The 26,829-nt window shown below is 38.9% G+C and overlaps 2 protein-coding genes across 4 annotated transcripts; both read left to right on the top strand.

The window, feature by feature from the left end:
* Nucleotides 1-804: 804 nt before the first annotated feature.
* Nucleotides 805-7,124, top strand: srsf3a (serine and arginine rich splicing factor 3a). Of its 3 annotated transcripts, XM_006783082.3 has the most exons (7): nucleotides 805-937; nucleotides 1,715-1,761; nucleotides 3,200-3,410; nucleotides 3,495-3,629; nucleotides 6,120-6,158; nucleotides 6,246-6,332; nucleotides 6,448-7,124. In XM_006783082.3, the coding sequence occupies exons 2-7, from the start codon at nucleotides 1,755-1,757 to the stop codon at nucleotides 6,473-6,475; spliced, it is 507 nt and encodes a 168-aa protein (XP_006783145.1). In that variant the 5' UTR covers nucleotides 805-937; nucleotides 1,715-1,754; the 3' UTR covers nucleotides 6,476-7,124. The 3 variants fall into 3 exon arrangements, with proteins under 3 accessions (XP_006783145.1, XP_087696975.1, XP_087696976.1); XM_087840849.1 differs by lacking the exons at nucleotides 805-937; nucleotides 1,715-1,761; nucleotides 3,200-3,410 and adding an exon at nucleotides 4,709-5,201 and having other exon boundaries at nucleotides 3,511-3,629; XM_087840850.1 differs by lacking the exons at nucleotides 805-937; nucleotides 1,715-1,761; nucleotides 3,200-3,410; nucleotides 3,495-3,629 and adding an exon at nucleotides 3,636-5,201.
* A 44-nt stretch (nucleotides 7,125-7,168) lies between these two features.
* rab44 (RAB44, member RAS oncogene family) lies at nucleotides 7,169-26,824 on the top strand. Its single transcript, XM_035904505.2, has 10 exons — nucleotides 7,169-7,376; nucleotides 7,692-19,244; nucleotides 19,871-19,938; nucleotides 21,288-21,358; nucleotides 21,446-21,583; nucleotides 21,676-21,757; nucleotides 24,175-24,289; nucleotides 25,402-25,500; nucleotides 25,609-25,685; nucleotides 25,801-26,824. Exons 2-10 carry the CDS (start codon nucleotides 7,710-7,712, stop codon nucleotides 25,886-25,888), a joined length of 12,273 nt encoding a protein of 4,090 aa, XP_035760398.2. The 5' UTR covers nucleotides 7,169-7,376; nucleotides 7,692-7,709; the 3' UTR covers nucleotides 25,889-26,824.
* Nucleotides 26,825-26,829: the final 5 nt, after the last annotated feature.

Consider the following 26,829-nt stretch of genomic DNA (forward strand, 5'->3'; position numbering starts at 1 on the left):
CAGCCTTGTAGCACAGATAAGGTCTGAAAAGAAAAGCACCAGTAAGAAGACAGAAGCAAGAGTATGACATCTGGCCAGAAAACCCACTGTCTGTCTCCACAGTTATAACACTTTTTTCTTAGATCATTTCAAAAAATAAGTGTTATTGCGGTATATAGAGTACATGGTGCACATACTTTAAATGTAAAGTTAGGCTATAGTTTTACTAGTTCAACTTGTATCCCCTTTTTTTAGATGGTTGTACATTTTACTTGACCTCTATGAATAAATGAAACAATGCCCTTTACAAATAAGCTTGCTTTGAGTTTGTTTTTAACAGTGTAGATATAATTTAAAGTGGCTCGGGGCAGGGATAGGTTTACCTATAGCCAAAGTAGACTAAAAGGGATTATGAAGTTTTACTCAATGTAATAGCAGCTTTTAGAACTGAAGAAGGTTCTTGGATGAGAAGTGAAACGTCTTCACAAAACTTCCAAAAAAAAAGTCCAGTCGCTCCTTAGACTAATAGCAGCTTGGTTCACTTTATTATACCTTGATTATCCCATGAAGTAACAAATATAACAGTAATATTTAAATATAATGATGTGATGATGGAAGTAAATGCGCTTTTTAAAAAATTCAGTCACCTAAAATGTTATAAACTTTCTCTGGTTACATTTTTCTGTCATAAAAGTTGGGTGAAGATCTCACACGTTTGCCAGTTTAATGTGTTGTGGCAGACATTCCACTTTGGTACAGTAGGTGGCAGTATAGACATTTATCGGTGTTTTAATGGCGTTTTACACACGCAGAAGAAGAGTGGGCTTTTTCTTTTTTCCCCCCTCGGTCTTCCGCTTTACTCGAGGCGCTAATAAGCTAACAGGCTAGGCCTGCTGCTCAAACGAGCGGCGTGAAATCTTCTGCAAGCGGTTTTTTGTTGAGTTTTAGCTGTAAAAAGGTGAGTTGTATTCCATACAGGAAAGTAGGTTCGGTCTTCCACACGTTTCTCGTGTGAATTCAGCTAGGATTCAGATTCGCATCGCGACGAATTCTTTTGTAAATCGTTTCGCGGTAATAAATGCTAAATTTGCTAGCGTAACGTTAATGCTCGCATGGTTGGTTTTGGAGGGGGGTGGAAAACTTTGCTGCATTATCGTTCGGATTAAAAGTTGGACTCAAAAGTAATTTGTAATATTCAGAGGAAATGTATTTTTAGATGAACTAAAATCCAATTTTAATGTTACCCGTCAACAATCAAGCTAAAGCGAACTATTTTTGGTGCTGTTAGCCTGGAAATGTATAGCCAGTTTTAAGGCTCAGGAGTCTGCTAATAGAAGCCACCCCATTTTCTAGCTTATTGTTGTATTATATACCTCTGACCAATTAACCAACATAGTTTTATTCACCATTCATCCGAAAAGCACTAAAGAGACCCCCGCCCCACCCCCAAAAAGAAATGCGTTGGCTTTGAATTTTTTTTTTTTTTTTTTAGTGTGCGGTTGTTAAATATTTAAAAAATCCTGTGTAGGTACTGCAATTATAAGCAACCCAGTCATGTATAAACCTGAATGAGACTCTTTGTTAGAAAAGGCTTTGCAGTGCTGCAAAGTGAATGCAAATATAACAATTCACTGATACCAGTTAGGTAGCTTTAAATGGGGCCATAGATTAACTGTTCTCAGAGCTGTTTGACTGTAACTGTTTCTTGTAATTTTGTTTTGTTTTTTCTTTTCAGGGATAACAGAGTGTTGGACTTAAACAAGAAGAAATTTGAAATGGGAGGTATGACAACTCAGAAAGTTAGTCGTGTAGCTTTTCTTGCTTTGTTTTGCACTAGGGAGGTGCCCTGGTGTCCCATGAAACAACACAGGACATGCTAAGTGACTTTAAAAGAATTACAGTATTTGTGAACTTAAGGGGTGTGTCCAAAGACCAAAGTATTTTTTCCTGAGGCCAGCGTGGTTCCTAAGAGCAATGTTCTTGGAATTGCTTGGAATAGGAGTGGCATGTATTGTTAAAACGCCAGCAGCGATGGGGCACTGAGCATCTCTCCCAAGCTTTGTGATTGGGTTGTTTTACTGGTTGCCAGGCCTTAAGATCTGGAACTTTTGGTAGAAAGCTGTGCTTGTCACTTTTAACCCCATCAAGCAGAACTGGGACAAATGCCATGCTGACAGGCTTTCCCATTGAACACATGCTGACAACCATCTGAGCAACAATGGATGAGAAGTGAATGTTGCTTCTCTGAGTATCTATGTCTACCACAATATTGATGTTAAATATAAAGGCCTAGAAGAACAGTTCGTTCACCAGGTCAGTAGCAGTCAGGTAAAGTAGATGTTATGTATCATAGCAACCAAATTGTCTGTGCTGAAAATGTGCGGTGACTTCTAAGTGCTCTCAAGTATTCCCAGCTGGACATTTTCAGAGGATGGCCTAGCATTATCGTCAGGCAAAAAGTACTTTGCTGGACACAGCCCCTAATTCAAACACTGCAAAGCTAACAGATGGTGACTCCAATGAATGAGTTTGTCAATAAAAAAATATATTCTCTAAATATGTGCACATTACACAAGAAGTTAAAGAAGACAAAAACATTTACTGAATTAACCTGCTACATGTGTTTTGTGTATTGGTTGCAGTGTGTTTAAGTTCAGCTGCTCGTGCAAGCACATGTTTTTTTTGTTTTTACAAACCACAACCACTGTTTGTTCTGTGTCATGGTGGACTCATGCTTTCTCGTCAAATTTTTTTTTCACACTCTAGTTACATGTGGCTTCATCACTATCATGATAGTAGTACTCACAGCACTTTAAGCTCTTACTGTGGACAGTCGAAGATGCAGGGCGGTAGACTGAGCTTTCACCCCAGCTTTTTTTTTTTTTTTTTTTTTTTTGCTTGATTGTTTTTTGCTTTTTCAATAAAAAGAAAAAGAAGTTGAAAATTGGTGAAATAAAATTAAATAAGGAATGGCATTAGTTGACTTTATTTTCCATGGTTGGATGCAGAAAAATTGAAGTCTTTTAAAGTAAGGCTATGTACAGTAGATCAGAAAACTTTGAGAGAGGGGGGGGGGCTTTGGATTAGTCAGCATAGAAAAATAAAATATTTTAAAGCAGGTTAACATAATTTACATTTAATTTGCACATTTTTGATGAATGATACATAATTTGTTCTACTTCATTGTTTGATGTGTGTTTGTGTTTCTGTCACTTTTAAGACCCTGCTTTTCATCGAGACTGTCCCCTCGACTGCAAGGTTTATGTCGGGAATCTGGGAAACAATGGAAATAAGACGGAGTTAGAAAGAGCGTTTGGTTACTATGGTCCTCTAAGAAGTGTTTGGGTTGCCAGGAATCCCCCAGGTTTTGCTTTTGTAGAGTTTGAAGATCCCAGAGATGCCTCAGATGCTGTGAGAGAATTGGATGGCAGGTAGCTTCTTCAACATGCTACACTTATTAGTAGTTGTGTTTGATTTTTGCATTGCTTTCTGCTCATTTGTTGACTTCTGTTTAGAACCATGTGTGGCTGTCGAGTACGCGTTGAGTTATCCACTGGAGAAAAGCGTTCCAGGAGCCGTGGCCCTCCTCCATCCTGGAGCCGATACCCTCGAGATGATTTTAGGCGACGCAGTCCTCCTGTTAGACGCAGGTATGCATTTCCTACTTGACAGTTATTTTACTGTTTTATTTATCTGTAGACATTTTCTTTTCAAACAACATTCTCACTTGCAGTGTTCAATAAGAGTACAAATGACAAAGCACACGTTCATTAAATACACACTTATTTTTCAGCTTCTGACTTTGGCAAAACAGTTTTAGATCAACTAAATGGCCAAATATATTGGCAAAAATCTAGTCCCTTACCATCTCAGACTATTTTTAGTTTTGTCATAGTCTAAACTAAAACTAAGCAAGGGATCAAGTTTCTGACAGCTTGAAACAAATTGTTTGCACACTTGCATTCAAGCGTTCTTGCCTTTTTTATTTCTTTAAAAACTAAAAAAAAAAAATCTGTGGCTGTATTCACAAAGTGTCATACTTTCTTTTTAAAGCAAACTAAAAGTGCCAGACTAAAGCAAAGAGAAAAAAAAACATTACATAGTAGGCACTCATTTCATTACAGTTTTCGCTCATAAATTGGAGATCTCAACTATTCTTTGGACATGTGATTGTGCTGTTGTGAGTACAGTCGGGTAATGCCCGGTGAATTCGCATCCAACAAGTCCTGTCCTGCCAGCTTTCTCACCAAAATTAAGCACATTATTTCCAGGCTCTATAAGACAGAGCTCTGGAGTTTCTAACCCGTCTCCCCCAACCCAGCAAGTGATGAGTGTTTTGTTTAGTTTTTTCATTTTTCGTTTTCATGTTTCTACTAATTGGCCACTTGAGAGCTACATTCAAGCTTTTCGATATTTTGTGAATACGGCCCCTGATCCCACGAAGATTGAAGTAATAATTTTGATACAATTTTTTTTTCATTGTTTTATCATTTCAAGGGTATATTAGTGGCAGGTTATGTAAACGGTTAAATCTTTTATTAAAATATAACTGTTGAAACAACAAGCTCTGCCAGAGTGATATTATTTTACAAAGACATCGTCAGAAGCATAGTTAGCCCTTCATCTCCCATCAAATATTTTTACACTTACATTCTGCAGGTGTAAATTTTATTTATATTTTTTTCTGAGTTCAGTTGCCATCTATTAATAAAACTGAACCCCGTTTCAGAGTCACCACCACGCTTCTCACCATCTGAGTCAATCAACTAGTCTTCTTTCAGCATCATGTGACTGCTGACCAGTGAGCCCAAATCAGCTTGGCTGGTGTTGTCACATGACCCAGGCGCACCGCCAGTCGTCAGGTTCCACCAAGCTTTTGGTTCCTGAGCATGCAGTTCCCAGCATCCTCCTCCTTCCTCCAACCTTTACCCAATCGACAGCGGTCCACTTCACATTATCAGCCAATCAGCGTCTTTACTCTTTCTATTCTCCAAACATCTACTGTATCAGCGGGGACAGCCCTTGGCTTACATCCCTTCCCATCCCCCACCCCCCAAAAAAGGCAGGGAAAATCTACAACTACCCCCTCGAACCAGCCACCAGGCAACTTCATATCTCCAACATTTGCATCTTGTGGCAAATCTTCTCTGCAATTCGACCTCCCTCACCATCAGTCTGGCTTCCTTGCGTCATTTCTATCTTGTCCAATTCCCCCAAAAATAGTAAGTTTCTTTTATCCTGCTCTTTGTAGTTTTAATGCTTAATCTAGCTTTCATAGCTGCTTGACAGTTTTCTTCAGCAGTTATGTAATTTGGAGAAAATTCAGTGCAGTGCTGCAAAAACCGGTCAAGGAATTTTGACCACCATTCTTTAATTTCCATTTCAAAAATGAACTACATTTATCTGGTGTTCATTGTAATTGTTCTACTGAGTGCATTTTCAGGGCTCGACATTAAGCTATCTTGAGTGATAACCACAGGAAGTAAACTTTTTTCTTTGCAGTTTTAATTTGGGTTTTTTTTTTTTGGTTTGTTTTGTTTCTTTGGGGTTTTTTTGGTTTGTTTTTTTGTTTAAAGACCCTTTTATTTGTAGGTTACCCTATTTTTCATTGCCTTAGGATGTGTCCCACATCAAAGTTTCTTTTAACAAAAAACAAAAATAATCAGTCTTTCCTGTGTTGCTGCTAAAGGAGGTATTTTACTTTTTGGGGAACATTGTGCACAAGGAGGATCACAGTAGATGGGTGATTGAAGAATGTTTTTATGCTTGGTTTAAAAAAAAAAAAAGGAAAAAAAGCTGTCACATAATTTGTTTGGTCTTTCTCTCAGACAAGCCTTAATGCCGAGCCTTGATTTTGTTTTCATTCTGATATCTTGCTCCATGATTTGTGTTCATTGGACAAAGTTTCCTTATAAACATTTGACCAGTTCATGGATACAGATGATCATTCTGTTAACAGTCCAGGAAGTACGTGTAACCACGTTTCCACATGTAACCCATGTTTCTGTAGGGATCAAGAAAAACTAATTTCAAAGGTTGTATTAGAGATGGGAAATGTTAAATATGCTCTCTTAATATTTCTAAAAAATGTTTTCTTCTTAATTTTCTTTTTAACTCCTCCCCCCTCCCCTACATTGTAGATCACCAAGGAGACGGAGCCTCAGCCGCAGCCGCAGCAGGTAGCCATGTCACCATTTGTTTTTTGTTTTTTGCGCCACACATTTGTCTATGGCAAATGATAAAAATCGTTAAAAACATTTTTTCAGGTCTGTTTCAAGAGATAGACGCAGATATCGGTCTGCTTCCAGAGAGAAGAACCGTAAGCGCTCAAGATCCTTCTCACGATCTAGGAGGTAAACCAAAAGAATTTTTATATTTATGGTTCTTGAACTTTAAACTTAATATTAAGCTAACAAACTTTTTCCCCCATCAATTTTGCATTTATTCACTGGTTGGTTTGTTTTACAGTCGTTCCCGGTCTAATGAGAGGAAATGAAGATCTTGGAAAGCTCATCTACCGGCTTATGCTATGGTTACAAAAAAGTACATTTTTATAGTCATTTCTTTTTAGATTTTGTTGGGTAGCTCATGGCAATTTAAGGTTGGCCATGTTAGGGTCTTAATGGTCTGTTGAATGATCAAGAAAGGTGTAAACTGTTTTTTTGTTTTTTTTGTTTTTTGTTTTGTTAAATTCTGTCTTGCCCTGCATGCTTTGAAAATGAGTACTTGGTTTTACTACTTTTTTTAAACCTGTTTAAAGTCATCATTTCATTTTCTTTCCTATTTTTTTGGTTTGGTTATTTATTTTATTATTCTTGCTCGGGTTACTGTGACATGGTATAGAGGGAGTGGTGTGTTTGTTTTTTTTGTTTTTTTGTTTTTTTTTGTTTTTCTCATACCAGTAACAGAAAAGCAGACTCTTAACAAATGCTGTAAATATGGTGCTGTTATTGTAGTCTATCCCTAAAACATGATCATCTGTAATAAATTTTTTTAAATGCCTTCCTTTGCGAAAGAAAGCATTAACTAGATTCTTTTTTTCTTTTCTTTTTTTCTTTTTTTCTTTTTTTTTTGAATGTCTGAGCTCCAACAACATGTACTGATACAGTTTAACATCTTGTTCAATAAATGTTTTTCCAAGGTGAGTTTTCTGTAACATTTGCTTTGTTTTCATAGTTGCATATACTATAACTAAAAAGGCAAATGCTGAAAATGAACTCGTTTTAAATTCAGGAAGTACTATAGTTTGCTGCAAATGTAGCCCACACAGGAAGCTTGACACAGTTGCCATTGAAACACACCCCCATGTGTGAAATGTAACTCCTATTGAACAGAGGCATGACTTGACATAACACAGCAGCTCATGCTGTGACACGAGGAGTTGCCAGATTTCGGTGGTAAGTACACGTGGTGTTATAAGTTTGTTTTTTTGTAGAAGACATTTAGCTAAATTTACACAACTCATCAATCTTATGTTTAGGTAAATGAAATTGTTGCAGTTTAAAGTTAATGGCAGAGTTTTCACTTGCTTGCCTAACATTTGGTGTTAACACATTTGGTGCACATGTTAATGTATATTGGTTTCTCGCATTGTTTTGAATATTTTTTTTTATATTCCGTCAACTACTTTTAGTGTTCTGTTCTAAATTTGTATGCTGTAGATTGCAACTTGATTTCCAAATACATTACATGACTGAATATTTCATGTTTAGGAGAAAGGATTTCAAGTCATGTCTTCGCAAAATGCAAAGAAAAAGCGACTTGGGTCACGACGAGTGGCACCAAGCCAAAAGGAAGTACCTAAGGCTGATGAGTACCACTTAACAGAAGCTTCCTCTGTGGCACAAGGCTACGCAGCAGACGAAAGTACTGAATCTTTAAATGTTTTATCCAGCCGAGAGGATTCTAAACCAGAAACTCGACATCCACCTTCAGCAGAGGTCACATTTAACCGGAGAAAATTTGGGTCTAATCGGAGCAGTAAAGGAAAGCCGTTGGTAAATGATTTAGAAACTGAACCTTACCTCAACCCTGGAAAGGAACTTGAGGAAAAAAGCAGGGGTAATGAAACCTTTGAAACAATACAAACGCCACGAGCAGTGGAACTTAAACAGCAGGAAGAATTCGGTCAAGGAAGTGGTCATGTGTCTGCACTAGCTAAGGACTGTTCAGAAAGTACACATGATAAAAATTCTGAGGGTGAAATGGAAATGTTAACTCCTGAAATCAATAATCTGCAAGAGTGCAACCCTTGTAGAAATGAAATCAAGCTTGAAGAGATTGACAAATCTGACATACAAAGTGAAGAAATCAAAGAAAACATGCATCCTGTGGCTCAACAGTCATCCAGTGACATGCCACATGAGGAGCCTTCAACTGTGTATTCTGTAGCAAAAATACAAAGTACAGAAAGAGATGACAAGAAGATGCTCAGGCAGGATGGAAGGTTACAGGGTAACAACTTGGTAAATGAGTCACATGTAGAATTTGAAGCTTTAGAGGCAGTCACACCAAACATAACCACAGATAAAAACAGCCCAGAACAAAATATTGAAGTCGTGTGCAGTGCTGAGCAGGAAACATTTTCATCATCAAAAGAGAAGTTGACTGCAAATGAGGATCCTTGTAGCTTATCTGAAGTTAGAGAAGCATGGCAATCAGAAAGTGCTATGAATAAAATACATGAAGTGAACATTACGCCCATAGAAATACAGGACATGTACCAAAATCAGTACTCCTCTAAAATTCAGGGTATTGATGTCACGGAAAATGCTGTTACTTGCTCTGAAAAACCAGAAGACCAAACTGAGATGGATACTCACTCGTCTGACATGAAAGTAAAAAACAATAATGTATTTCACACAGAGCAGGAAAATGTTAATGAAAAACAATATGCATATCCTACAAATAACAGACATCCGGAGGGCTTACAGGACGAAAATGAGGATAATCAGATGTATGATTCCAAGCAACAAGTGATCACTGACATAGCAGTTAGTCGGTTGGTAGCCACTGAAATCAGCAATGCTAACAAGTCTCAAGTCATGGTGCAAACTGTTGATGATTCTCTGTCAAATAATTACAAACAAAGTGAGCATCAAAGAAAAGAAGGACATTTAGAAACTCTACCTGAGGAAAATGAGGACAGTGATGTTGATATGAGCAATGGTTCAGTACAAACTGTACCATCTGAAGTAAATACTATTTTGGAATCCCAACTTGAAAGCAATAATGTGACTTCAAGTGAGCAAACCCATACTGTCTATGACTCCATTGGGAAAAGAAGAAAAATGGGATGCACTCAAAAGAATAAAGGAAGACAGCGTGATAAGGAATTTAAAGATGAAGATGCAATTGGTGATGAAACCCCTGAAACCACAGAAATGTCAGCAACAGAGGCTACAAGACCTGAAGAATTACTGCAAAGAAACGAGCATGATGTTTCTCTGTCTGTGCCACACGACAGCTCCATTTTTACAGTGTCTACACCTGCTTATTTTCCTGAGGCCCAGAACCCAACAGCAACAAGCCATCCTGAGATTAGCTTGAACAGTTTAATTCCTCAAAGTGAAAACCTTCACGAAAATCAAGATGAGCAAGATTTTAAAGTGGTTTCAGATAAACCATTGGAATCTGGGATGGAAGAAGTGGATGAATCTGAAACTGCTCTGCGTGAAGAGGTCAAACATGCCAATCACTCAGATGAAACTGTCAGGAAAATGCATGAAGACGAGGTTGAAAGAACAGAAATTCAAGAAGTGCAGCAGAATGATTTCTCATCTGAAAATGTGATTGATGATGCCACAGAAAACTCTTCCTTTACTTCTGGAGACTTAGGCCAAACTGAAAATAGCAACACTTACCAGTTTCAAGTGATGGTGCAGAGTCCTGATGAATCTGTAACCAAAGTGGAAGTTTCACCTCCTGATGACAAACAACTTGAACAGCACTTTTTGACTCAGGGAAACGAGGAAGGTGACATTTCAGACACCAAAGGTGGTGGAGTCTCTCCACAATCTCCAAACTCATTAGCAACTCCACCTTTTGAGTCCCAACTTCAGGACAATACTGTGAGCAGAGATAAGCAATCCCATGCTGTCACCGAATCCAGGGGGAATAGAAGAAAAATGGGATCCACTCGTAGAGTAAAAGGAAGACAGCGTGATAAGGAATTTAAAGATGAAGATGCAATTGGTGATGAAACCCCTGAAACAACAGAAATGTCAGCAACAGAGGCTACAAGACCTGAAGAATTACTGCAAAGAAACGAGCATGATGTTTCTCTGTCTGTGCCACACGACAGCTCCATTTTTACAGTGTCTACACCTGCTTATTTTCCTGAGGCCCAGAACCCAACAGCAACAAGCCATCCTGAGATTAGCTTGAACAGTTTAATTCCTCAAAGTGAAAACCTTCACGAAAATCAAGATGAGCAAGATTTTAAAGTGGTTTCAGATAAACCATTGGAATCTGGGATGGAAGAAGTGGATGAATCTGAAACTGCTCTGCGTGAAGAGGTCAAAGATGCCAATCACTCAGATGAAACTGTCTGGAAAATGCATGAAGACGAGGTTGAAAGAACAGAAATTCAAGAAGTGCAGCAGAATGATTTCTCATCTGAAAATGTGATTGATGATGCCACAGAAAACTCTTCCTTTACTTCTGGAGACTTAGGCCAAACGGAAAATAGCAACACTTACCAGTTTCAAATGATGGCGCAGAGCCCTGATGAATCTGTAACCAAAGTGGAAGTTTCAACTCCTGATGACAAACAACCTGAACAGCACTTTGTGACTCAGGGAAACGAGGAAGGTGACATTTCAGACAGCAAAGGTGGTGGAGTCTCTCCACAATCTCCAACCTCATTAGAAACTCCACCTTTTGAGTCCCAACTTCAGGACAATACTGTGAGCACAGATAAGCAATCCCATGCGCTCACCGAATCCAGGGGGAATAGAAGAAAAATGGGATCCACTCGTAGAGTAAAAGGAAGACAGCGTGATAAGGAATTTAAAGATGAAGATGCAATTGGTGATGAAACCCCTGAAACAACAGAAATGTCAGCAACAGAGGCTACAAGACCTGAAGAATTACTGCAAAGAAACGAGCATGATGTTTCTCTGTCTGTGCCACATGACAGCTCCATTTTTACAGTGTCTACACCTGCTTGTTTTCCTGAGGCCCAGAACCCAACAGCAACAAGCCATCCTGAGATTAGCTTGAACAGTTTAATTCCTCAAAGTGAAAACCTTCACGAAAATCAAGATGAGCAAGATTTTAAAGTGGTTTCAGATAAACCATTGGAATCTGGGATGGAAGAAGTGGATGAATCTGAAACTGCTCTGCGTGAAGAGGTCAAAGATGCCAATCACTCAGATGAAACTGTCTGGAAAATGCATGAAGACAAGGTTGAAAGAACAGAAATTAGAGAAGTGCTGCAGAATGATTTCTCATCAGAAAATGTGATTGATGATGCCACAGAAAACTCTTCCTTTACTTCTGGAGACTTAGGCCAAACTGAAAATAGCAACACTTACCAGTTTCAAGTGATGGTGCAGAGCCCTGATGAATCTGTAACCAAAGTGGAAGTTTCAACTCCTGATGACAAACAACCTGAACAGCACTTTGTGACTCAGGGAAACGAGGAAGGTGACATTTCAGACAGCAAAGGTGGTGGAGTCTCTCCACAATCTCCAAACTCATTAGCAACTCCACCTTTTGAGTCCCAACTTCAGGACAATACTGTGAGCAGAGATAAGCAATCCCATGCTGTCACCGAATCCAGGGGGAATAGAAGAAAAATGGGATCCACTCGTAGAGTAAAAGGAAGACAGCGTGATAAGGAATTTAAAGATGAAGATGCAATTGGTGATGAAACCCCTGAAACAACAGAAATGTCAGCAACAGAGGCTACAAGACCTGAAGAATTACTGCAAAGAAACGAGCATGATGTTTCTCTGTCTGTGCCACACGACAGCTCCATTTTTACAGTGTCTACACCTGCTTATTTTCCTGAGGCCCAGAACCCAACAGCAACAAGCCATCCTGAGATTAGCTTGAACAGTTTAATTCCTCAAAGTGAAAACCTTCACGAAAATCAAGATGAGCAAGATTTTAAAGTGGTTTCAGATAAACCATTGGAATCTGGGATGGAAGAAGTGGATGAATCTGAAACTGCTCTGCGTGAAGAGGTCAAAGATGCCAATCACTCAGATGAAACTGTCTGGAAAATGCATGAAGACGAGGTTGAAAGAACAGAAATTAGAGAAGTGCAGCAGAATGATTTCTCATCTGAAAATGTGATTGATGATGCCACAGAAAACTCTTCCTTTACTTCTGGAGACTTAGGCCAAACGGAAAATAGCAACACTTACCAGTTTCAAATGATGGTGCAGAGCCCTGATGAATCTGTAACCAAAGTGGAAGTTTCAACTCCTGATGACAAACAACCTGAACAGCACTTTGTGACTCAGGGAAACGAGGAAGGTGACATTTCAGACAGCAAAGGTGGTGGAGTCTCTCCACAATCTCCAACCTCATTAGAAACTCCACCTTTTGAGTCCCAACTTCAGGACAATACTGTGAGCACAGATAAGCAATCCCATGCGGTCACCGAATCCAGGGGGAATAGAAGAAAAATGGGATCCACTCGTAGAGTAAAAGGAAGACAGCGTGATAAGGAATTTAAAGATGAAGATGCAATTGGTGATGAAACCCCTGAAACAACATCAATGTCAGCAACAGAGGCTACAAGACCTGAAGAATTACTGCAAAGAAACGAGCATGATGTTTCTCTGTCTGTGCCACACGACAGCTCCATTTTTACAGTGTCTACACCTGCTTATTTTCCTGAGGCCCAGAACCCAACAGCAACAAGCCATCCTGAGATTAGCTTGAACAGTTTAATTCCTCAAAGTGAAAACCTTCACGAAAATCAAGATGAGCAAGATTTTAAAGTGGTTTCAGATAAACCATTGGAATCTGGGATGGAAGAAGTGGATGAATCTGAAACTGCTCTGCGTGAAGAGGTCAAAGATGCCAATCACTCAGATGAAACTGTCTGGAAAATGCATGAAGACGAGGTTGAAAGAACAGAAATTAGAGAAGTGCTGCAGAATGATTTCTCATCAGAAAATGTGATTGATGATGCCACAGAAAACTCTTCCTTTACTTCTGGAGACTTAGGCCAAACTGAAAATAGCAACACTTACCAGTTTCAAGTGATGGTGCAGAGCCCTGATGAATCTGTAACCAAAGTGGAAGTTTCAACTCCTGATGACAAACAACCTGAACAGCACTTTGTGACTCAGGGAAACGAGGAAGGTGACATTTCAGACAGCAAAGGTGGTGGAGTCTCTCCACAATCTCCAAACTCATTAGCAACTCCACCTTTTGAGTCCCAACTTCAGGACAATACTGTGAGCACAGATAAGCAATCCCATGCGCTCACCGAATCCAGGGGGAATAGAAGAAAAATGGGATCCACTCGTAGAGTAAAAGGAAGACAGCGTGATAAGGAATTTAAAGATGAAGATGCAATTGGTGATGAAACCCCTGAAACAACAGAAATGTCAGCAACAGAGGCTACAAGACCTGAAGAATTACTGCAAAGAAACGAGCATGATGTTTCTCTGTCTGTGCCACATGACAGCTCCATTTTTACAGTGTCTACACCTGCTTGTTTTCCTGAGGCCCAGAACCCAACAGCAACAAGCCATCCTGAGATTAGCTTGAACAGTTTAATTCCTCAAAGTGAAAACCTTCACGAAAATCAAGATGAGCAAGATTTTAAAGTGGTTTCAGATAAACCATTGGAATCTGGGATGGAAGAAGTGGATGAATCTGAAACTGCTCTGCGTGAAGAGGTCAAAGATGCCAATCACTCAGATGAAACTGTCTGGAAAATGCATGAAGACGAGGTTGAAAGAACAGAAATTAGAGAAGTGCTGCAGAATGATTTCTCATCAGAAAATGTGATTGATGATGCCACAGAAAACTCTTCCTTTACTTCTGGAGACTTAGGCCAAACTGAAAATAGCAACACTTACCAGTTTCAAGTGATGGTGCAGAGCCCTGATGAATCTGTAACCAAAGTGGAAGTTTCAACTCCTGATGACAAACAACCTGAACAGCACTTTGTGACTCAGGGAAACGAGGAAGGTGACATTTCAGACAGCAAAGGTGGTGGAGTCTCTCCACAATCTCCAAACTCATTAGCAACTCCACCTTTTGAGTCCCAACTTCAGGACAATACTGTGAGCAGAGATAAGCAATCCCATGCTGTCACCGAATCCAGGGGGAATAGAAGAAAAATGGGATCCACTCGTAGAGTAAAAGGAAGACAGCGTGATAAGGAATTTAAAGATGAAGATGCAATTGGTGATGAAACCCCTGAAACAACATCAATGTCAGCAACAGAGGCTACAAGACCTGAAGAATTACTGCAAAGAAACGAGCATGATGTTTCTCTGTCTGTGCCACACGACAGCTCCATTTTTACAGTGTCTACACCTGCTTATTTTCCTGAGGCCCAGAACCCAACAGCAACAAGCCATCCTGAGATTAGCTTGAACAGTTTAATTCCTCAAAGTGAAAACCTTCACGAAAATCAAGATGAGCAAGATTTTAAAGTGGTTTCAGATAAACCATTGGAATCTGGGATGGAAGAAGTGGATGAATCTGAAACTGCTCTGCGTGAAGAGGTCAAAGATGCCAATCACTCAGATGAAACTGTCTGGAAAATGCATGAAGACGAGGTTGAAAGAACAGAAATTCAAGAAGTGCAGCAGAATGATTTCTCATCTGAAAATGTGATTGATGATGCCACAGAAAACTCTTCCTTTACTTCTGGAGACTTAGGCCAAACTGAAAATAGCAACACTTACCAGTTTCAAGTGATGGTGCATATCCCTGATGAATCTGTAACCAAAGTGGAAGTTTCAACTCCTGATGACAAACAACCTGAACAGCACTTTGTGACTCAGGGAAACGAGGAAGGTGACATTTCAGACAGCAAAGGTGGTGGAGTCTCTCCACAATCTCCAAACTCATTAGCAACTCCACCTTTTGAGTCCCAACTTCAGGACAATACTGTGAGCAGAGATAAGCAATCCCATGCTGTCACCGAATCCAGGGGGAATAGAAGAAAAATGGGATCCACTCGTAGAGTAAAAGGAAGACAGCGTGATAAGGAATTTAAAGATGAAGATGCAATTGGTGATGAAACCCCTGAAACAACATCAATGTCAGCAACAGAGGCTACAAGACCTGAAGAATTACTGCAAAGAAACGAGCATGATGTTTCTCTGTCTGTGCCACACGACAGCTCCATTTTTACAGTGTCTACACCTGCTTATTTTCCTGAGGCCCAGAACCCAACAGCAACAAGCCATCCTGAGATTAGCTTGAACAGTTTAATTCCTCAAAGTGAAAACCTTCACGAAAATCAAGATGAGCAAGATTTTAAAGTGGTTTCAGATAAACCATTGGAATCTGGGATGGAAGAATTGGATGAATCTGAAACTGCTCTGCGTGAAGAGGTCAAAGATGCCAATCACTCAGATGAAACTGTCTGGAAAATGCATGAAGACGAGGTTGAAAGAACAGAAATTCAAGAAGTGCAGCAGAATGATTTCTCATCTGAAAATGTGATTGATGATGCCACAGAAAACTCTTCCTTTACTTCTGGAGACTTAGGCCAAACGGAAAATAGCAACACTTACCAGTTTCAAATGATGGTGCAGAGCCCTGATGAATCTGTCACCAAAGTGGAAGTTTCAACTCCTGATGACAAACAACCTGAACAGCACTTTGTGACTCAGGGAAACGAGGAAGGTGACATTTCAGACAGCAAAGGTGGTGGAGTCTCTCCACAATCTCCAACCTCATTAGAAACTCCACCTTTTGAGTCCCAACTTCAGGACAATACTGTGAGCACAGATAAGCAAACCCATGGTGTCACCGAATCCAGGGGGAATAGAAGAAAAATGGGATCCACTCGTAGAGTAAAAGGAAGACAGCGTGATAAGGAATTTAAAGATGAAGATGCAATTGGTGATGAAACCCCTGAAACAACAGAAATGTCAGCAACAGAGGCTACAAGACCTGAAGAATTACTGCAAAGAAACGAGCATGATGTTTCTCTGTCTGTGCCACATCACAGCTCCATTTTTACAGTGTCTACACCTGCTTATTTTCCTGAGGCCCAGAACCCAACAGCAACAAGCCATCCTGAGATTAGCTTGAACAGTTTAATTCCTCAAAGTGAAAACCTTCACGAAAATCAAGATGAGCAAGATTTTAAAGTGGTTTCAGATAAACCATTGGAATCTGGGATGGAAGAAGTGGATGAATCTGAAACTGCTCTGCGTGAAGAGGTCAAACATGCCAATCACTCAGATGAAACTGTCTGGAAAATGCATGAAGACGAGGTTGAAAGAACAGAAATTAGAGAAGTACAGCAGAATGATTTCTCATCAGAAAATGTGATTGATGATGCCACAGAAAACTCTTCCTTTACTTCTGGAGACTTAGGCCAAACTGAAAATAGCAACACTTACCAGTTTCAAATGATGGTGCAGAGCCCTGATGAATCTGTAACCAAAGTGGAAGTTTCAACTCCTGATGACAAACAACCTGAACAGCACTTTGTGACTCAGGGAAACGAGGAAGGTGACATTTCAGACAGCAAAGGTGGTGGAGTCTCTCCACAATCTCCAAACTCATTAGAAACTCCACCTTTTGAGTCCCAACTTCAGGACAATACTGTGAGCACAGATAAGCAAACCCATGCTGTCACCGAATCCAGGGGGAATAGAAGAAAAATGGGATCCACTCGTAGAGTAAAAGGAAGACAGCGTGATAAGGAATTTAAAGATGAAGATGCAATTGGTGATGAAACCCCTGAAACAACAGAAATGTCAGCAACAGAGGCTACAAGACCTGAAGAATTACTGCAAAGAAACGAGCATGATGTTGCTCTGTCTGTGCCATATCATGAAAATTCCCTTAAAAATCAAAATGACGGAGATACTAAAGTGATTAATGATAAACCAGTGCAGGCTGGGATGGAAGAAGTCAAAAAAGATCAGCACATAAACCTTTTAGGGCAGGATGGAAATTTACCCAGCAATATTTTGTTAAGTGGAACAACAGAATCTACCATTACAGTTGAGATAACAACTGACCAAACTAGCCCAAGAGAAAGCACTGACGTTGAATGCAGTGTTGCACAAGAAACATTTTTTGCATCTCAAAATGTGTTGACTACAAATAGGGAACAACATGAGCATTGCAACCCAATTGAGGTCACCAAAGCTAAGCAGTCAGAGGGTGCATTAATGCATCAGACTGACTTCAGCGCAAGTACAGAGAGTCACCAAACATCCTTATCTGAAACAAATATCTCTTTGGACTTCCACCATCAGGATAATTCTCAGGACATTACAGAAATTCACACACGCCTCAGCCATACAGGGAATAGAAAGAAAATGGGTTCAAGCCGAAGAAATAAAGGAAGACAGTGTGTCAAGGACTCTGATGCATACCAGGAACCTAAAGATGACATTTTAGAAAAACCCACAAGTAATGACAAACTCAGAACAATTGACATGTCACCAGCAACAGATATAACAAAAGAGGAAGAAGAAAAAGACCTCATATCCATTGACAAAGAAGTGCAGATTAGCTCAACAGCAAAAGAAGGCAAAAATAAAGAAAAGTTGTCAGAGGAAGATGCATTATTCTCACAGAATAATATGGATAGCAATACAGATGGACTTCTCAAATCTAACAACGATTTCAATGAGGAAAATAAAGTTGTTCAAGATGCTTTGAATTTAGATCAGCTTACAGGATGTGACACAATTACAAAGCACCTGATGCAATCACCACAAGCCTCAGTTTGTGAAATTCCCTCAGACATGCAGCATACCTCATATCATGCTGGCATCGAAGGCTCTAGCTCTCTGAAGGTGCTTGATAAAGAAGAAGCGTTGGAGGCAATGGATGCAAGCAACGGCCAGCAAGAACAAACTCAATCAGGTAACAGAAATACTTTCCAAATAAATCCACAACAGAAGAAGAGAAAGATAGGTTCTTCTCGCAGGAGTCAACTCAACAGAAAAAAAGAGGAAGAAACAGACAACACAGATGAAACCAAGGAAAGTGACTTTCACACCGAAGCTGACGTGAGGAATACTGAAAAGTTGGACGTGGTAGAGTTACCGTTAACTACAGATATACCACAAAATGAAACTGCACAACCGTTATTCTCTGCTGTTCATAAACAACAGGAAGCTGCTGAAACCTTTTCTGTACCAAGCAGTACAGAGATCAATGTGATACCAGTAGTAGAAGATTTTAAGGCCACTCTTCCTGAACAGTTTTCCTCTCTCCATGAAGAAACTATCAGTCTGGTTACACGCGTTATCACAGGTGGTGTAAGAGAAGTTATTGTGGAGCCGCCACAGCTAGACAATTTTACAAACACTGAGACTCAAATAACCACTGTGGTCACGGATAGAAGCAGACGCTCCATAAATCAGTTGCTGCCCCCAAATACCGAGGCTGCCACAGACACTGGCATAGCAGAAGAGAGCTTAGTGTCTTTTGGTGAGGCCAGGCAAAATACACATAGCGATGAGGAAAGGCCAGAGAGCATAAAAGTAGTACAAGATCAAGATGCTAGTGAGAAAAATCCAAACAACTTGAATGAAGGAGCTCGTAATAAAACTCAAGAGATGAGGAGTGAAAGTCCAAATTTACATTTGAGCAACCGGAGAAGAAAGATGGGCTCCACCCGCAGAAACAAAGAAGAGCTTCATCAAAAACAGGAGGTGGATAACGAAGCGAAGGAGACTGGAACAGACATCGGGGAAACTAAAAGTGTCTCCATAATCAAAGAAGAAGCACTTCAGCTTCACACAGATCACAAAAACAATGATAGCGAACAAGGAAAACAGAAAGTATTTGAAACAGTGGAAATCAGCCCTCCGGGTCAGTCTAAATTCAAACCTCTGCCTGAGCAAACAGTTGAAGAGAGGCCTGTTTCCCAAGACCAGCTAGCAGAAACAGAATATCACACTGCAAATGACCTCCTGTCTACATCCTTAAAAGATGATTTGGTGTCAGAATCAGCATCTGGAGGGAGGAGAAGAAAATTGGGATCTAACCGAAGGTCCTGTGGACATCAGCGTATAGAAGACAAAACAGGAGAGGGCACAATAATAGATGATCAAAGTGGGACAGATGCCAGAATTTCAGAGGTAAGCAGCAATGTTTGGGGTTTTTTGTTTAGTTTAGTTTTTTAGTATTTAGTAGAAATCTTAATTGTTTGCAATTTTTCCAAAACCTCATGCACAGACTACATTTAAATTTGACTATTAAATGCAATTCCTTATTGAACCTTGTTGTATTTATAATTCTATGCATAGTTGTGAATAGTGAATAGTTATTATTGGACAAGTGTTCTTTCACATAGGCAAGCCTACATTGTTATTTACACCCCATTTGCAGTAGACACTTTGCAAACTGGATTGTTTGTGGCAAGATCATTGTGACACAGGGAACTAAAAAGAGGAACGTGAGGTTTACATAGCATGTTTCACATACAGCAAACGAGAACATGTGTTCACCTTCTTCAGAAACCTGGCAGATAAGGGCTTTGAATGAGATCAGCAAATAATGGCTTTAAAGATGTCACAATAAATTGTTATTATCAACAAAGAATGGGAAACCAGTAGGACAGATATTCCAGCTTCAGATATTATTAGGAGACGACCGATTACTAGATGATAACTAATCCAAGTAGAATAATTTACACTTTCACATCATAAAATGAGTTTGTCATGCACATTTAGAAGCATAAAAAGCCCTACTTTTCTTTCTGCAGGTTGGAAAACGTGATAAGAAACCATCATCAGGCCTCTCAAAGAGTGAAGACCACTCAAAGACTGTGAGGTAGGTCTAACACACAGATATTTTTTAAAAGGCTGGGGTTGTCCAGCTACTTAATTAGCTTTCAAGTGTTGGCTTTCCTACTTGACTTACTCACTGTAACTCATAAAGTCCGAATTTGTTACAATGTAATCTGTTATGCGTTATACTGAATATTCATGTACATATTGCATATATAGCAATGGACAACTGTAATATCAGTCACCTCAAAGTTCACTTTGTAACATCCAAAAGAAAATGTCCATGAGATGGTTAAAAACATTTTACAATTTGTTAATCTATTTGAGTCACATACAAAAGGAAAGTATACCTGCTTTTACACATAAAACATAATAACACTGTGTCATTATGTAGTTAACAAAAACTAAGCCAAAATTCAGAAGGAGTGTGTGTAAAACTAAGTAGACTTTTACTGCTTCAGTGTGACCACCTTTATAAAGCCAGAAGTGTCCCTTTCCCAACGATTCCAAAACATTCAAGACACCTGCTAATTTTCCCAAAAGTGAACGTCCCAACAAATTCACCCCTAGGTCAGACCCTGCAATGCCATGCTGCCAAGAGAAATCCTCTTCTCTCTAAAAAGAACATGGCAGCATGGCTGAAGTTTGCAATATTGCATCTGAAAAAGCCACAGACTTCTCGAACAATGTCCTTTGCACAGATGTGACCAAAGTAGAGATGTTTGGCCATAATGCACATAAAATCCAGGGCTCAACGTAAATTAAATGTGGTAGCAAGACCTCATGAGAGCTGTGCATTAACAAATGCCTGCAAACCTCAGTGAAAAGGAACAATGTCTGAAAGAAGAGCAGGCCAAAAGTCCTTCACAGCAATGTGAGAGACTGATAAAGTCACAGAGAAAACAATTACTTCAACTTAATTCTGTGAAAATGCAGAATCATAGGGTGTGTTTAGTTTTTTCCTCTGACGCTGTAGTTAAAATAATTTAAGAACATGGTAATGACCGGATGATTTCTTGGAATGCCTTGATAAGGTAAAAACTTGTGCACCGCATGGTACTTTCTTTCTTTTTGCAAGCTTTAAAAATACAGTTATGCAATTACTACTGTACACTAGCTTAGCAGTAGTGTATGCACTATTTTCAGCTGACCTGCTTAGAAATGAGGTGTGAATGTCACCAGAGTGGTGTGGTTTAAGAGCACACAGCTTCCTCATCTCTATTGTTTTAAATAAATAATCACAAATCAAGTGAATGACAAAATTCCTTGTCAAATGTTCAGTGCACGGCAACTCAAATATGAGCTTGAGACATTCTGAAAACTGACCATTTCAACCTTGCAAATCCTTACGCTGTATATGTCATGAAGTTTGTTTGATTGTCTTTTCCACAGTGAGAAGACTTCAACCCAACCTTGTAATGCTGGAATCTTTCCTGTTAAAGAGAATCAAACATTTTCTCTGGGTAAGAAGATGATCAGTGCAACTTACCAATAATTATAGGGAAATTTTACATTAAAAGTTGATGTATGACCAGACATTTTCATTTCAGTTGATAATCCGGGAGTGTTAGACTCCAAATCAAAGCGCTACAATGTGGTAATGATTGGAGACAGCAGTGTGGGAAAGACCTCCTTCATGAAAAGAGCTCAAAGTGGGAAGTTTTCTTTAGATATACCTGCCTCAATCGGTAAGATCCTGGTGTTAATCTCACAATTAATCCTACTAATGTGTATGCACAGTGATGTACACTCTAAATATACACGTAAATATTGTTTATAGGCCTGGATTCGCTGATGTGGCCTGTTGTAGTAGATGGAAAGCCTATGATACTACAGCTATGGGACACAGCAGGTCAAGAAAGGTAAGTCTCAATTTTCCTCTTAGAATGAATCATTGAGACAAATTTTTGATGTTTCACAGAACATTTAAATTATATATCACTATGCAAATGTCTTGAGCCACTCTACATTTCTTTATATTTTGATACCAGTAATCTGCTGTAGATTGGTTTGTAAGCCTGCCAGTTATTATTTGGTCCTCCATTTGTCCAGTTTCCTAAATTTGTAAGGACACACAGCACACCATGCCAAGAAGTGACAAAAAATTTGAAACTGGCAACTCTTTAGGAATCATGTTGTTGGTTAAAAAAAGCATAACATTTTCATTGACTGTCAAACGGTGTTATATTTTGGCATTTTTCATAGATTCAAGTAAAGAAATGGGAACAAATTATATACAGGCTGCTAATAACAAAGTGCCCAAAGATACAATTTAAAATGGGTTCTTTGCTAAGTGTTTCCTTGCTGTAGACAAAACAATGTATCTCCCCTTGAGTCAGGTGCCATGTTATGCCATCTACGCTTGAATTTTTCAAAGGTCAATTTTATGGTACAAGGACTGGACTAAGAATGAGTGAAAAAGTAGCCAATATCCAAAGGAAAACTTTGAAACACCTTCAGAAAGCTGGAGAACTATTGCTTAAGACCACTTTAAGAATTACAAGAAAGTCCTTCCAGGCAAAATATAAAGAAATGAAGGGTTTATCAAGACTTTTGCACAGTTTTGTTGCTGAAAGAAGCCATATTGGAGAGAATACATTTAACAGTTTTTTTGAGTTTTATTAATGTTTTTTCTAGTCTGTTTTGAACAGTACATATATTATAATGTACGTAGGTCACGGTAGGCTGCCTGTAGGAGAATAACAAATATCACAGTCGTCAGTGTGTTACGTATGACAGTATCAAAGTCCAACTTGTCTGACTTTTCACAGCCCAGGTTATCTTTTACATTTCACGTTAGTTAAATTCTGTAAATGAGCAACTTGTCTGAGTATAAAAACACTGGGAGCAACACGTCTGCATTTCTGTGACGTCATAAAGACAAAAAGCACAGTTTGTCCATTAAAATACGTTAATTATCTAGTTGAAATTCTGAATTCTGCCAAACCTCGTGATTTTCTCCTTCATAGCATGGGTTTGTCAGGAGTAGAATTGAGCCAGGTGGAAAAAGCAAAGATGACTTCATAATGAGTGCAGAAAAGTCTATCCTTCTAATAAAGCAAGAAAAATTGCAAAACCTGTGCATGACAGTTCGTTTCTGCTTACTCATTTCTATCATACTGCTCATAAAACTAAAAGTTAACTACAGACTTGGACGCACGAGTCCCAAACTACAATACACCGACATATCCTGAAGGAAACATACATATCCAGAGAGAGAGGAAAAAAAGAAGCAAATTTCTATATCAAGGTTTTCTAAACAACTACTGCTTTCTGGAGTTTGTTTGAGTCAGACTTGAATAGTTTTATATCTGTTTTGTAAATAAAGCCAATCAGAGAAGACGCCATCTCTTTTTTAAAGGTACAGGCTATTATTTTGTGGTTTATGATGTCCTGAATGTTGTGCCACATGCAGTCTTGCTGTTCTAGGGAGTGGCTGTGTTTTTTTCAGTGTATAGATAAACTTCCCCGATGGCCAAGGACACACTGTCCCGCTGTTCCGAAGCCTGACAAGGAAGGCTTCCAAGTAGGCGACACCCAGTGTTCAAAGCAGTGTGTACACACTGCTTTGAACGCAAGATCTGCAGTTACTACATGTAACAGTGTTTACTTAAGTAACATTTGCTTTTGTAGATAGATACGGTATAGCAGCCAATTTCAACATGTAACAGACAATATGCTCAGATCAGAGTCTGTGTATTTAAAGACTGCCCAAGTGTAACTGGTTTCAGAACTGGTTTGGCACTCCTCAATAATGTTTTGTATTCCAGGATACAATGCAGATTTTGTTCCAGTGACCGAGGTGGACTCAACACGCATGCAATTTAAAAATGCTCACTTTTAACTGCAGATTTTAAGCAGACTCGTGTTGGATAAGTTCAATTAAAAAACATAGCAAGAGTGAGAAAGCGTTTGAGACATGCAGTTCCCCAAGAGTTTACAAAAAGCCTCCTTAATGTCAACAATAAAGTGAAGCTTTATTCCAACTCTTCACCTAATGGACAAGCTTCTAAGATCTATTTATTTTATTTTTGCTACAAAAACATCTGACATTTACTTGTTCAAGGAGGGAAGTCTGAGACATGGGTGTGTCTTGAAAAATATGTTCAGGGCAGCCTCTGCAAACTGCATTAAATGACAAATTTGTAACATTAACTTTTGAGTGAATGTGAGGAAAGTAATTAGAATGTGCTACAGTATGCAGAGCTAGTGTCTTCCTGGTTTCAAAAAGGAAGTATTAATAGATCACCTCTAATGTCATGCTTTTCTGTCTTTAAAGGTTTCACAGTATCACCAAACAGGTCTTCCACAAAGCCCAGGCCTTTCTCTTGATGTATGACATCACCTCCACCAATAGTTTTTCCGCAGTCAGTTACTGGGCAAACTGTATTCAGGTATGTCTTCCCTTTCAAACTTCAACACCTATTTTTTAAACAGATGTTGAAATTACTAGTTAAACATGCTATGTTGTCAAAACAGTGATTTACTTTTATATTCATTTAGTGTTTTTGGTTCTAATAGGCGGGGCTACACTGGCCACTTCATTAGCACACCTATTCAACTGCTTCAAAAAAAGGAATGAACTAAGCACATGCAAGTGCATTAATGTATGTAGACATAGTCAAGACTACCTGCTGATGTTCAAACACAGCATCAGAACAAGGAAGAATGATGATTTAAGTGACTTTGAACATGGTTGTTGGATCTATTTCAGACACTCATCTACAATAAACTTTTCTCTCACAACCCGCCTTGTTGCGAGAGATCAGAGAATGGTCAGGCTGCTTCAATCTGATAAGCAGGCAACAGTAGTTTAAAAAAAATTACAAATAACCACCATAAGGTATGCAGAAGAGCATCTCTGAATGCACAATACTTATCAGCTTTGAAGGAGAAGGGCTACAGCAGCAGAATAACCCACCGGGTGCCACTCCTGGCAGTTAAGAACAGGAAATTGAGGCTACATTCACACAAGCTCATCACAGTTGGTTAACGGTAGTCTGGAAAAACGTTGCCTGGTCTGATGAGTTTCGATTTCTGCTGCAGCATTTGTATGCTGAGGTCAGAATTTGGTGTAAACGACATGAAAGCATGGATCAGTCCTGCCTTATTCAGGCTGGTGGTGGTGTTTAATGTTTGGGGTTTTTTTTGGCACACTTGGTCCATATTGACATGTCAATATGGACCAAACTCTCTAGGAAATGTTTTCAGTGTCTTGTTGTATCAATGCCAGGAAGAATTAATGTTGTTGTGAAGGCAAAAAGGAGTCCAACGGGGGTGCTAACAGGTATACCTAATAAAGTGGCCTATAAGTGTGATACTGAAGTGTGTATTTAAAACAGCAGCACATATTTTGATTATTAGTAGAAAAAAGTATTGATAAATTTAAAACATCAACTATTTATAGTGGACGGGATGTGAGTGTCTGAAACAGTTAACCAGCCTGCAAAGTTAGACTAGTTTGTAATAACATGTGCAGATTATCAAAATGATTCCTGTTCTGCAGGAGTCTGCTGCTGAAAATGTGACTGTTTTGCTTCTTGGAAACAAGAGCGACTGCTCAGAACGACGGGTTAAGACTCATCAGGGGGAAATTCTTGCTAAGGTGCGAATATGTTGCATTACACCCACTTATGAAACAATCACATTCAGTTCAGTAGTTTTAATGATCAAAACACCCACAGTGAGTGCAGATATTCATTCAACTCCACAGGAATATGACTTTGAGTTTATGGAGTGCAGTGCTGCCACGGGTGAAAACGTGATCCAGTCTTTGGAAGTTGTAGCCAGGTATGTATATAATTTTATTGTTTTTCTCTAAAACCACATCTTTTAACATCGATATGCCCTGTAAAGTCGACTGCTGTGTCATCAGCTGATTGCACTGTTGCTGTGTTGTTGCCAGGAAGCTGAGTCAAAGAATTGACTCAAGAGAAGAAGCCACAGTGTTGCACAAAGAGCCAGAACAGAAAAAAAGCTCAAGATGTTGCTGAACAAATGTGTTTGTCTTCAAAAAAAAAAAGAAAAAAAAACAAGTGGTGAAATCCTGAAAACAAGAACACGCTGTACTCATCTGGCTTTCTTGTAACTCAGTGCATTATATTTTATTACTTGTACTACATGTCTGCATATTTTCAGTGTTGTTATATTTAGATATAAAATTATTTCTTCAAAGGCCTTATATTAAAATATTAGTTTATAGTTAGTAGTGACCAAAGTTATATAGTTAAGAAAGTGAAGGCTTTTTCAGTATTTGCTTAATAGCTACCCAATAATTTAATGCATATACAAGCTTACTGTATTTAATTATATTTGCACCATGTGTTTTATCTTGCAATATGACAATTTTTGTGCAATATTGTGCAACTTCAAATAATTTCAAATCACATGATTGACATTTTTCCAGATGAAGCTGTAACAACTAAAATCACAAGTTTAAGATTTTATGTGCAATTTCACAAAGTTCATCTCTGTCGTTGTACATCGACTAAATGTTTAGTCTACACCCTCTTCACTTTATGGATCTACTATACTGAAATTTAATGTAAATGTGTATATAGTATGATTAATTTAAACAGGAGAATACCCCATTCAGATATTACCAAGAGAACATGTGACCGAGAGCAAATCTAGTACAGTGGTAAATAATTATTATATTAAATATATATTAAACATAATTATACTTGCTTTTTTGTGATTTTGTTTAGCCTTTCTTCTAAGTTGGCATTCATCTTAATTCAGTCATCACAACTGTCAGATCTGACACATAATTATGAATAAACATTACTCCCCTATAATTATAGTGCCAGTGACATGATCAGCAGTTATATATGCAAATGTATTTTTATGTTCCCGTGCATTTCCTTTGTGACCAAGTACCTTTAAACCAATTGTTTTAATGGCGTGTCTCATGATTAATAAATCTCCAGATAAA

The sequence above is a fragment of the Neolamprologus brichardi genome, chromosome 5, assembly GCF_056152115.1.
Source record: "Neolamprologus brichardi isolate AB-2024 chromosome 5, ASM5615211v1, whole genome shotgun sequence".
NCBI classification, from domain to species: domain Eukaryota; kingdom Metazoa; phylum Chordata; class Actinopteri; order Cichliformes; family Cichlidae; genus Neolamprologus; species Neolamprologus brichardi.